Source organism: Panthera uncia (assembly GCF_023721935.1).
Source record: "Panthera uncia isolate 11264 chromosome A1 unlocalized genomic scaffold, Puncia_PCG_1.0 HiC_scaffold_17, whole genome shotgun sequence".
Classification (NCBI taxonomy): domain Eukaryota; kingdom Metazoa; phylum Chordata; class Mammalia; order Carnivora; family Felidae; genus Panthera; species Panthera uncia.
In genome coordinates, this window is record NW_026057577.1 from 25,064,465 (window position 1) to 25,076,511 (window position 12,047).

At 36.8% G+C, this 12,047-nt stretch overlaps 1 protein-coding gene across 3 annotated transcripts in view; it reads right to left on the reverse strand.

Annotated features, from left to right (window-relative positions):
* FNIP1 (folliculin interacting protein 1) overlaps positions 1-12,047 on the reverse strand; it is a 153,165-nt gene that overhangs the window by 15,678 nt on the left and 125,440 nt on the right. For all 3 annotated transcript variants that reach the window (XM_049648466.1, XM_049648465.1, XM_049648464.1), the window contains 2 exons: positions 7,644-9,072; positions 6,684-6,852 (listed from right to left, as the gene is read on the reverse strand). In XM_049648466.1, coding sequence (XP_049504423.1) covers positions 6,684-6,852; positions 7,644-9,072 — 1,598 coding nt within the window. The remainder of the gene's footprint in view (positions 1-6,683; positions 6,853-7,643; positions 9,073-12,047) is intronic.

Here is a 12,047-nt window from a genome sequence, read left to right on the forward strand (position 1 = left end):
CACAATGAGATATCACCTCAAACCTGTCAAACAAGTGTTGGCAAGGGTGTGAAGAAAAGAGAACACTTGTGCATCGTTGGCAGGAATGTATATTGGTACAGTCACTATGGCAAACAGCATGGAGGCTCCTCAAAAAGTCAAAAACAGGACAACCATATCATCCAGCAATACCACTTCTGGGTATGCATATATTCAAAAGACATAAGCAGGCTATCAAAGAAATATCTGCACTTCCATGTTCACTGCACCATTATTCACAATACCCAAGACAGGGAAACAACCTAGTTTCCATCAACAGATGAATGGATAAAGAAGATGTGGGGGGCACCTGGGTGGCTCAATTGGCTTAGCATACATCTTTTGATTTTGGCTCACGGTTTTGTGGATTCAAGCCCCATGTTAGCCTCCACGCTGACAGCAGAGAGCCTACTTGGGATTCTCCCTCTCCCTCTCCCTCTGCCCCTCCTGCTTGGGATTCTCCTTTTCTCTCTGCCCCTCCTCTGCTCATGCTCTCTCTCAAAATAAATAAACTTTAAAAAAAATTTTTTTTAGGGGCGCCTGGGTGGCTCAGTCGGTTAAGCGTCCGACTTCGGCTCAGGTCACGATCTTGCGGTCTGCGAGTTCGAGCCCTGCGTCGGGCTCTGGTCTGATGGCTCAGAGCCTGGAGCCTGCTTCTGATTCTGTGTCTCCCTCTCTCTCTGCCCCTCCCCCGTTCATGCTGTGTGTCTCTCTCTATCTCAAAAATAAATAAACGTTAAAAAAAAAAAATTTTTTTTAAATATGTGATACACACACACACACACACACACACATACACACAGAGAGAGAGAGAATACTATTCAGCCATTTGCAACAATATGAATGGACCTTGAGGGCATTATGCTAAGTGAACTAAGTCAGTTGGATGTTAACTAAACATATTATTGCGGTAGTCATTTTGCAATATATACATATATCCAATCATTATGTTGTACCCCTTAAATTAATACGTTGTGAATCATATTTTGAAATAAAACTGGAAAAAAAAAAGTTGAGCAATAGGAGAATGGTTAGAAAAACTAACCATATAGCAAAACAATGGAATAACCAACAAACATTAAAAACAGTATTTACAAAGTATGTTAATAATATGGGGAAATTCTCTTATATCAACTGTTAACTAACAAAACAGAATTCAAAACATTAAATACAGGGGCGCCTGGGTGGCTCAGTCAGTTAAGTGTCCAACTTCAGACCAGGTCATGATCTGACGGTTCGTGAGTCCTAGCCCCACGTCAGGATCTGTGCTCACAGTCTCAGAGCGTGAAGTCTATTCAGATTCTGGATTCTGTATTTCCCTCTCTCTCTGCCCCTCCCCCACTTGCACTCTGTCTACATCTTTCTCAAAAATAAACAAACATTAAAAAGAAATTGAATATAATACCATATATATACATACTGTATATATATACACAAGGTACATATGCATTTTATATACATGTATAATATATATAAATATGTATTTATACATAAAAATGTAAATTTTAGTGATTTACTATATTGCAGAAAAATTATGGCAAATCTAGATAAAAAATAAAGTTTGTGGGGGGGAATGATCAAAACCATATATACATATATACACTATATATAAAAAATATGTATATGTATATATAAAAGTCCCCAATTAGGTACATATATAAAATGTATATATACACACACACGTACATACACACACATAGAATAACAACAATGACAAGAAGCTGTAAGACACAAAGAACCTAATATATACAACACACCACACAGTATAACTCTGGTATATAAACATTAGTATTGCTTTCATTATAGCCAAGGAAATCTAGGTTCCATAAGATTAAATATCTTGTCTTAGGATTCACAGATAGGAAGTGGCAAAGTTTGGGTTTTATCAGATGCCACATACTACATAATGACTGGAAGAGGTTTTTATATTAAGAATGTCTGCCACTGCATGGTAGAGCTGGGAAAACTTGTTTTCAGCTTCCTACATATTTCAGTATTTTATATATAGTAAATATACATTGATTTGGTAATGAGAAAAATGCCTCTTTCTTAGAAAGTGAGGAGAAAAAGAAAAGACACTCCACGATATAGTTCAGAAGAATAAGACTGTATTGTTTTTTAAGTACTATCCTCATGATTTATGTATTAAAAACTCCTACATGGTTTTCCATATAGGTGCATGAGAAATCATTCTCATGTTAAATGTAATGTTGATAAATTATAAGCACACAGTAATTAAAACCATCAAATATAAACCTTAAACATGAATACAGAAAAATGAATGACAGAAGATTCAATCTCTTAATTCTGAGATTAAGTTTAGTATTTTAGTTTTCACTTCATTAAATTTTCTGTAATCTGGGGCACCTGGATGGCTCAGTTCGTTAAGCATCGAACTCTTGATTTCAGCTCTCAGGTCATAGTCTCTGGGTTTGTGGGACTGAGCCCCATGTCAGGCTCTGCAAAGACAGCTCAGGGACTCTCTCTCTCTGCCCCTCCCCCTCTTGCACATGCTCTCTCTCTCTCTCAAAATAAATAAACTTAAAAAACTTTTACTGTAATCTGCTTTGATAATAAAATATCTTCTATAACTAAATGAAAATATAAGAAGAAAAGACTATAAACTAAATGAAAATATAAGGAGAGGGCAGAAGACAGAAAGCTTACTTTTTACACCACAGTGGAATGACTCCAAGAGCAACAGAAGTATGACCGCTAATAATAAAAGTCTTGCAAGCTTTGTTTTTGTAATGCCAATTTGCTGTTTTATTTGCATTAACTTCGTACATTTGTTTTAGAGATGGTATGTTTCAGGGATGGTGTTTTGTCTGTGTGTGTGTGTATTCTTTTTTAAAGTTTATTCATTGTCAGAAAGAGAGAGAGCACACATGTGCAGAGTGAAGGGCACAGAGAGAGACAGGGAGAGAGAGAATCCTAAACAGGCTCTGCACTGTCAGCACAGAACCTGACACAGGGCTTGAACTCATAAACCATGAGACCATGACCTGAACAGAAATCAAGAGTTGGAGGCTTAACTAACTGAGCCACCCAGGTGACCCAGTGTTTTGTATATATTAAGCACAGAAGCTTAAAAGCATTACTAAAGGCAGATCAGGACTGACTTCTAGCTCTGCCATTCCCTATCTAATGTAACTCTCTGTGCTATCTGAAATATACGAATGATAAAAATAAGTATCATAAAATTATTACCATAAAATTAGGTGAGGTATTACATTTAAGTCCCTTGCACATATTAAGGCTACAATAAAAACTGCTTATTACTATTAATATTCCTTCTCTTCCTAAGGTAAAACCCTTAAAACGGAAATATTTTGTTTTCAATAGGAGACAGTCACCCCTTCCAAAGCGAGGCTTCCAGAGACAGTATCAAAGTACATAGTGTGTGCTAATGGGTACAGATGAAGGGAAAAAAGAGACAGAATAACTAAGATAAGACATAAAGACAAGAGGACACAGTGCATTAGAAGGATCCACATTGGATTTCCTAACCAAGTATTTCACCAAATGTTTACTACATACTACATCAGCAGCAGGAGGACAGAAGTAAAACAAAAAAACCCAAAAACCAGAAATGGAGGCTGTACTCTGAAGGACAAACACCACTAACTGATATAAATTGTTTCCTGTAAAGCATTAAATTACTTTTTATTATCTTTCTCAGGCATGTATTTTTTTATGTATTATACTACACTTATTCATATACTTCCCTAACTTGAGAGTGAGTAAATAACTTGAGATCAGAAGCTATTTCTTTTTCATCTATATATCCCATGGACTATTCGCACCATGTTCAGAACATAGTATGTCAATAAACATTTATCTGATTGGTGTTAAAGGTTTGAGCAAGATGGCTTTTAAATATAAAGAACATGAGTTTTGGGGTGCCTGGGTGGCTCAGTTCGTTGGGTGTCTGACTCTTGATTTCAGCTCAGGTCATGATCTCACAATTTGTGGGAGCAAGCCCCATGTTGGGCTCTGAGCTAACAGTGCAGAGCCTGCTTGGGATTCTCTCTCTCCTCTGTCCCTCCCTCGCTTACACACACACACACACTCTCTCTCTCTCTCTCTCTCTCTCTCTCGCTCTCTCTCTTTCTCTCAAAATAAATAAATTAATTAAAAAAAAACAAGTCTTGATAAGTTTTCTTTCAAACTTTGTTTTTATCTAGATTTTTCATAATTTCCCTACTATATAATAAAACACCAAAGTTTACAACTTTAGATAATTTACTACCAACACAACAGGTTTAAACCTTTCTGGCTAATAATTAAAGGACTGCTTGCTCACTGAGCCATATTTTCTCACTCATGATTTCCCCGTTGACTTTCTCTATTCCTTGTTGCTGTTGTTCTCACAGGGGAAAGGGGGAAGGTTTTGTTAAAAAAATTATTAGAGTGATACATGGGATTAAAGAAAGAGACAGAAAATTCAACAAAGGTGGAGACTTCAATACTCCATGCTCACTAAACAATGGAACAACTAGACAAAATCAGCAAGGACATAGAAACCTAAATAAGCCATCAACCAACTTGACTGGACATCTATAGTACACTCTGCCCAACAACAGCTGACTGTTTTTTTCAACCACACATCGAACAGGATACACCACATGCTGGGCCATAAAACAAGACTCAATAAATTTAAAAGGACTAAAATCATACATTTGGTCTCTGACCACAATGGAACTAATTTAGGAATCAAGAAAAGGAAATTTAAGAATTCTACAAATATATGGGGATTAAAAACATACTTCTACATAACCCCTGGGTCAAAGAAATGGGAAGACAAATTTGAAAATATTTTGAAGTGAATGAAAACAAAAACAACACGTCAAAATCTATGAACTTTGGGTAAAGTAGTGCTCAGAGGACAATTTAGAGCTAAATGCATACATTTGAAAAGAAAGAATGCTTCAAATTAATAACCTAAGCTTCCACCTTAACAAAAAAGAGCAAACTAAATTCACAGCAAGCAGAGGGAAGCAATAATAAAGATTAGGATAGGAAACAATGAAACAAAAGACAGAAAAAGAGAGAAAACTCAGTGAAAACAAAAGTTGAACAAAATTAACACACAAGGATAAGGAATCAGCAAACTTTTTCTATAAAGAAAAAAAATATTTTAGGCTTTAAGGACTATAAGGTCTCTGTTTCAATGACTCAACTCTGCTGGTGAAGCAAGAAAACAGTCACAGAATATAGAAATGGGTGTGGTCATGTTCCAATGTAACGAGCCTATTGTCCCATGCGCCACAGCCTATTCATCTTTGATACATAAGGGCCCAAAATAACTATTAGGAAGTCAAGCCATGAATGAACTCTTCTTTGGAATATTCCACTTTTAGGAGGGGAAAAAAAAGGAAAAACACAGATTGTAAGAATCAGGAATGAAAGAAGGGGGATATGAACCATCTTATCCCAACTAATAAATCAGATCACTTAAATGTAAATAATTCCTAGAAAGACAAAAATTATCAAAATTGACTCAGGAAGAAATAGAAAATTGGAATAGATCTGGAACAAGAAGTTGAATGAGTAATTTAAAAATTCTTATTTTACAAAGTCCAGGTCCAAATTACTTCACAGGTGAATTCTATCAAACATTTGGAGAAAAAAATAATACCAATTTTCCAGAAACTCTTCCAGGAAACAGGGAAAGGAATATGTCCCACCTCATTCCATAAGGCAAATATTATTCTGATATTAAAGCTACACAAATATATCACAACAAAACTACAGACTAATATCCCTCGTGAATACAGATTCCAAAATCCGTAACAAAATATTAGCAAATCATATCCAGTAATATATAAAAGAATTATACGGGATTTTTTTCCCAGGAATACAAGAGTTGATTAACATCTAAAAATCAATCAATGTAATCTATCACATTAACAGTTTAAAGAAGAAAACCAAATGATCATTTAAAGGTGGGGGGCATGAAAAAACTAGGAATAGAAGGAAACTTTTTCCATCTGATAAAGGGCATCTATAAGAATCCTACAGCTAACATCATACTAAACAATGAAAGACTTGATGTTTTCCCCTAATATCAAGAAAAAGACAAGTCTGTCCACTATCAGCGCTTCTATGCAACTCTAGTGAAGGTTCTAGGCTGTAAAATCAGGCAAGAAAGACACAATGTATCCACACTGGAAAGGAAAATGTAAAACTGTCTATTCATTGATGACATGAACCTATATGTAGAAAAACCTAAGGAATCCAGACACAAAACTTTAGTAACTAATAAATGAGTTCAGCAGGGCAGATGAATGTAAGATCAATATACAAAAATCAAATGTACTTCTATATACAAGCAATGAACAATCTGAAAATGAAATTAAGAAAGTAACTGCATTCACATTTAAGCATTTACAATTTTTTTGATACCATAAATTATCTGATGATGAACATCCATAAATATATATAATACTCTCCGTATTTCACATTTCTGTTTGCATAGATTCCTGAAACTCTCTACTTGCTTTCATGGTGACAGGCACAAACATGCAGGTGCAAAAGTGACAGATTCAGAGTACAGTGACTGGTACATAGTAAAGTATGACCAAAAATACAAGATAATTTGGGGTTCTGTCAGTAAACAAAGTTCATTCTAAATACATTCAAGAGCAGGGAAGGTAACTCACCTGCACAGCATGAGACAAATCTGACACCAGACACTGACGGAGCCTCTCATCACTACCAATTCCTTGAAGAACAAAGTCAGGCACATAAGATGAGCAGTAGCCACCCAACAAGGACCTCCCAAAGTTGGCAATGTTGGGCTGAACAGCACTCACTTCAATTAACTTTGACCTGGAATAAAAGTCCCAAAAGAAGGCATATCTAATTAGTAACAAACATATTGTATCAATAAAAAACTTCTTGGACTCTACTACTCCATATTTCTAGTACCATCATTTTCTATAAAATATAGAGTAAAATCATCGTTAAGTAAAAACTGGCCTAAGTGATCAATCAGATCACAAAGTACTCCTTCCTATCAAGAAAAGAGGGTAGATGAACAGCTATGTAAGGAGATAAGTATAAACCTTTCTTAACAGTCATCAGGAATGCTGTCCCTTGGGACATTCTTAATACATTCTTAATACAATCAGAAAATGAAAACCATCATTCAAAACAAAGTAGTTAAATACATCACAAACCCAAAGCTTGGAATATAACATTTCTCAAATACAAATCTACTCCTTGTATATTTGACTGAGAGTATCATTCCCTGTTTTTCCTTTCAGTCTTGGCCAAATTTATTTCCAATAGCCATTTCCCACCTTCTCCGTGATTACCTCTCTCTAGTTGCTGGGCTCAGCATATATTTGGGGGCAGAATTCATTCTTTAATGGCTTGAAAACTCCTAAGCAGTAAAGAATTTCCCACACACAAATATACTTGTCTTTAATGCCTTCATTGAGCCTTTCTGGGGTGCCTGGAGGGCTTAGCCTTTAATCTTTCCTATGAGTAAGAGCACATGATAATAAAAGAAAATCTGTCCAGGACAATGATCTCTTCTTTTATATTAAAGACCAACTAAACAAAAGAATGGTACATATTTAGAGGGAGTCTATTATAGGTTAAAACTTCTTACTCACCCAGGAAAAGGTATCTCATCTTCTTCTGCCCAATCTTCTTGCTCTCCTCCATAATAACTGCTTACTTGTCTAGTCATATCATGACCTGCATCTTCACTTTCACTATCCCCAAGGGCACTATCTGAACTTTCATTCCTTGGAATGTCCCATTCAGTTCCTATAGCAATTTTTTTCTCTGAAGTCTCTTTATCCCCATGGGGGACAAGAATGGAGAGTTTATCTCTTTGGTCCTGCTGAGGAAAGCAGGTTTTACATGGATCTTGGTGAACTGTTTCTACACATTTACAAAATTCACTGTTCTGTTTGCTATTTGTAGTACACAATCCTTTTGAAAATTCTAACATACAGCAGTGTTCTTTACTGTCTGTACTTGTTTTAACTGCAATAATATCATCAATAGTCCTAGTTTCAATTGAATCATCATTAAAATATTCATCAAATAAGCTCATGCTTTCTAGATCTGAATGATTCCAACAGGGAAGTTCACAGGGCTCTCCAGAAACTACGTTTGGTATAGGAGACTCTCCGGATTGGTCCTTAGTTGTTTGTTTAGTTTCTTGATGCTGCTGATCAACAACAGCCTCTCCTTCTTCCTTCAGTGGCTTGGTGTGGTGCCTGGTAATCTGATCCACCACTGCCTGACTCCTGAGTTCAGTATCTGAGTCAGGTGACATAGAATCTCCAATTAAGAAAGTAACCTTTGTCTGGGATGCTTCACAAGAAAATGCAGCAGTCACAAGCTTATCTGGAGGTTTTTTTTCCACAACCATTCCCGTGGATCTCAACACTTTGCCTGTGTGATTACCTGAACCCAGCAAATCCTCATTATGCCATGTTTCCTCTGCTGGCTCTAAGCCTGATTTTGACAAGGCACATTTGTCTACTGGAGCGGATCCTGTGCAAACAACGGTCTCCAACTTGGTGTCAAGGCAAGTTCTTAATTTATCTCTGAACTGTTTAACATCAACAGCATTTTCTTCTTGGCAGTCAGAGGGAGAAATCATACGGCACTCATCTGAAATTCCTAGTAGCTCCTTAGAGCTGTTTTGAATCTCTTCTGTCTCTTGTTGTGAAACATTCTCCATATTTTGTCCCAGGAGTGGACGACTGCAATATTTACAGTTACAATTAGGAGTCCTTGTTTCTTCTGGGTCTTTAAAGAGCAAACTGCTTTTGTTTCTGTGCATTGTGATAAGCACATACTCAGATTCTTCTATTTCACCTTTCTCCAAAGTGGTAGTAATTACAGTGCCTGGCATAACGATGGCTTCATCTTCTCCATTTTCTAAAAGATGGGTTTCTTGAAGTTCAGAGCATCTTATAAAATAAGTAAGAAAATAAAGCAGCCTCTGGACCATGTCTTGTCGTTTGCCGACCACTACAGTCCTTGCCAACCGTACAGGAGAGCCAATAGCGCCATACAAGTCCCCTGAAATGGAAAAACCAGTTAATGGACACATCGTCTATTCATGTAGCTAACTAAGCAGGCTATTTTCAATGATCAGAAAGCTAATCTTATTTTATGAGGGCTAGCTCAGGTTTTACTCTTAGTTCTTTCATACGTGAGCGACTATTCAGGAGGATATGATAAGATGAATGAATCTCTTTGTTAGCCAAAGAGAAAGGTGAACAGAGAGGTTTTCCAGATTCCTCCTTAGGCAGCTACTGGTTCTGAAACTTCAACCAAAGAGTCAATTGTGACACTCACATTTATCAAGAATATTCTCGGTGCCAGTCCTCACACAGAGCACTTCATTGGGATAGAGAAGCTCTACCTAAGGACTATGTGCAAAAGGATTCTATAGCTGCACTCAAAGCAGAGAAGAAAAAGCAAAACCTCTACTGGGGGGGGGGGGGGCAAGGAAAAAAGGAAGCAATGGTAGAATGGAGCAGAACTGGAGTAGTCACATCACATATCTGATCTTTCTTGATTTAAATCACATCCCTGAACAATAACTTTTATTGCCCTACCGAGGACCCAAAACTAGCTTTTGAAAAGCCCATTTCCCCTTCCATTCCCTAAAGGGTTGAGTACTCAGAAAAGACCAGAAAGGACCAAAAGAGTGAGACCTAACTAACCTAAGAGGAAAAGAAAGGGCAACACATTTAGCCATGTAGTTCATTTTCACTTTTACATCCATGTGAGACATAAACAGCCATTACATAAAAAAGGGGAGGAGAGGAACCTAAGAGTCATCAATATAAATTTCTGTATTTATGCTATAGCTCAAATTAGAAGACACAGTTGCCAAAGTACACTTAAAAATGGAGAATACAGTCATTAATTTAAATTTAATTCAATTTTAGCATGTTGTTTGCATATACACTTTAAAACTTAACCTCTACATTGTTTAAACATAAACAGGTCTCAAATAAATATATGCTATAAACAATATAATGACAATTCTTCCCCTCTGGTTAATACACTGGCTCTAATGCCATCATGCCACTATTCAAAACTACTCTTAAGGTTCCCACAAATTACCAAATAAACTGAACTGTTCTGGCATGGCAAATGAGACTTTCATGACTGGTTCTACTTTACTTTTCTAGGTTTATTTTCTTATAGTTACCCTTTTTCATCATTATTCACACAAAGTCCCACTTAAAGCAAACTACATAAGATGAAACACTCATTCTACTCAGCACTTTTAACATGAAGACCCCTTTTCCTCATGCTATGTACTTACCATTTCCCCTGTTATCTCTGCCACTCCAAAGCTTTCCACCCAAGCATCCTCTCTTGGGCAAAAGTAAACTTCCCTAACTGAACTCTCACTCAACTTTTCATTTCTCTTACAGTTCCTCTTTGAATTATCCCCGTATTTGTTGACGATAATTTGTCATTGTTATTATTATTGTTCTACTTATTACCTTCAGTAATAAACTATCCACTTCTTGATACCAAGAACTACATTTCACCTTTCATACCCCCAATATTCTTTGCACAGGACCTTACATACATCATGCACTCAATAAGTGATTGTAGACTTGAAAATAAATTTGATATGTCCAAATAAAAAAATACCACTGAATACTTGATTTGAAAAAAGTTAATATCCATATAATGGAAAACTACCTAGCATAACAAAGGGATTGACTATGAATATATACAACATAGGTGAATCTCAAAGTAATTATGTTGAATGAAAAAAGTCAGACAGAAAAAAAAAACATGTACTGTATGATTCCATTTATATCTAGAATTGCAAAGTAATCTATGGTGACAGAAAGCAGACCAACAGCTGCCTGGGTATGGAAAGGAAGGTGAGTAGGGAGAGTAGGTAGGGAAAGGAGGGAGAGATTACATGAGGAAACTTTTGGAAGCGATGGGTATGTTTACCATCCTCATTTTGGTAATGGTTTCAGAGGCATTCATATTTTGACATATATATCAAAACTTACAAAATTGTGTGTTTTATACATGTGTTGGCTGTATGTCAATTATTCCACGATTAACTAGATGAAAGTAAAGGAAGAAGGAAGAGAGGGAAGAAAGAGAAAAGAAGGGAAGTTACATGAATAAGTTACATGACCACCTGCAGGACAAGCTCACTCATCAACACAACCTAAGGGAAGTTTCTACCAAGTCATCAAAATGTTCTCATTGGACTCCTCCCCCATGCCCTAACAGCAATAGAGTAAGAGCAGGAGTAACAGCAGCCATATTTACCTCACACTGTTCTAAGCACTTTACACATATTATTTTATTTAATTTCCACATCTTTATGAAGTATGTACTATCTATTATTATTATCCCCAATTTGTAAACAAAGAGACTACAATCCAAACGTGGTCTGCCTAACTCACAGCCTGTCCTTTTTTAAAAAATTTTTTTAAACATTTATTCATTTTTGACTGACAGGCGTAAGTAGGGGAGGGGAAGAAAGAGAGGAAGACATAAAATCCACAACAGGCTCCAGGCTCTGAGCTGTCAGCACAGGGCCTGACACAGGGCTCAAACTCCTGGACTGCGAAATCATGACCTGAGCTGAAGTCAGATGCTTAACCAACTGAGCCACCCTCAGCCTGCCCTCACAGCCTGCACTTTTAAGCATCATGCTACAATGCCTGCCTAGTGACCGTCAACTAATCAACTATCCCCTCTCTCCTCAGTTATTCATTTTTTTAACAGGGCCTTGCACTAATGGAAACATTTTCCAAAATTACTCAACAAGAAAACAAAAGTGGAAAACAGGAACCCCAAGGGTTGCCTCTCAGTTAACCAGATTTAGTCTAGCTATCACAAGTGACTCTGATCCATGCTTCCCAGGAAAAGTATGTAATGTAAAACACCCTCAAGACCCTGAAGTTACTAGTAAACCAGTCTTCATCCTGCTTCTTCTCTTGTTCCCACTGCAGTTCTATATCTCTAAGGAACAGATACCACTTAATATGGGAATA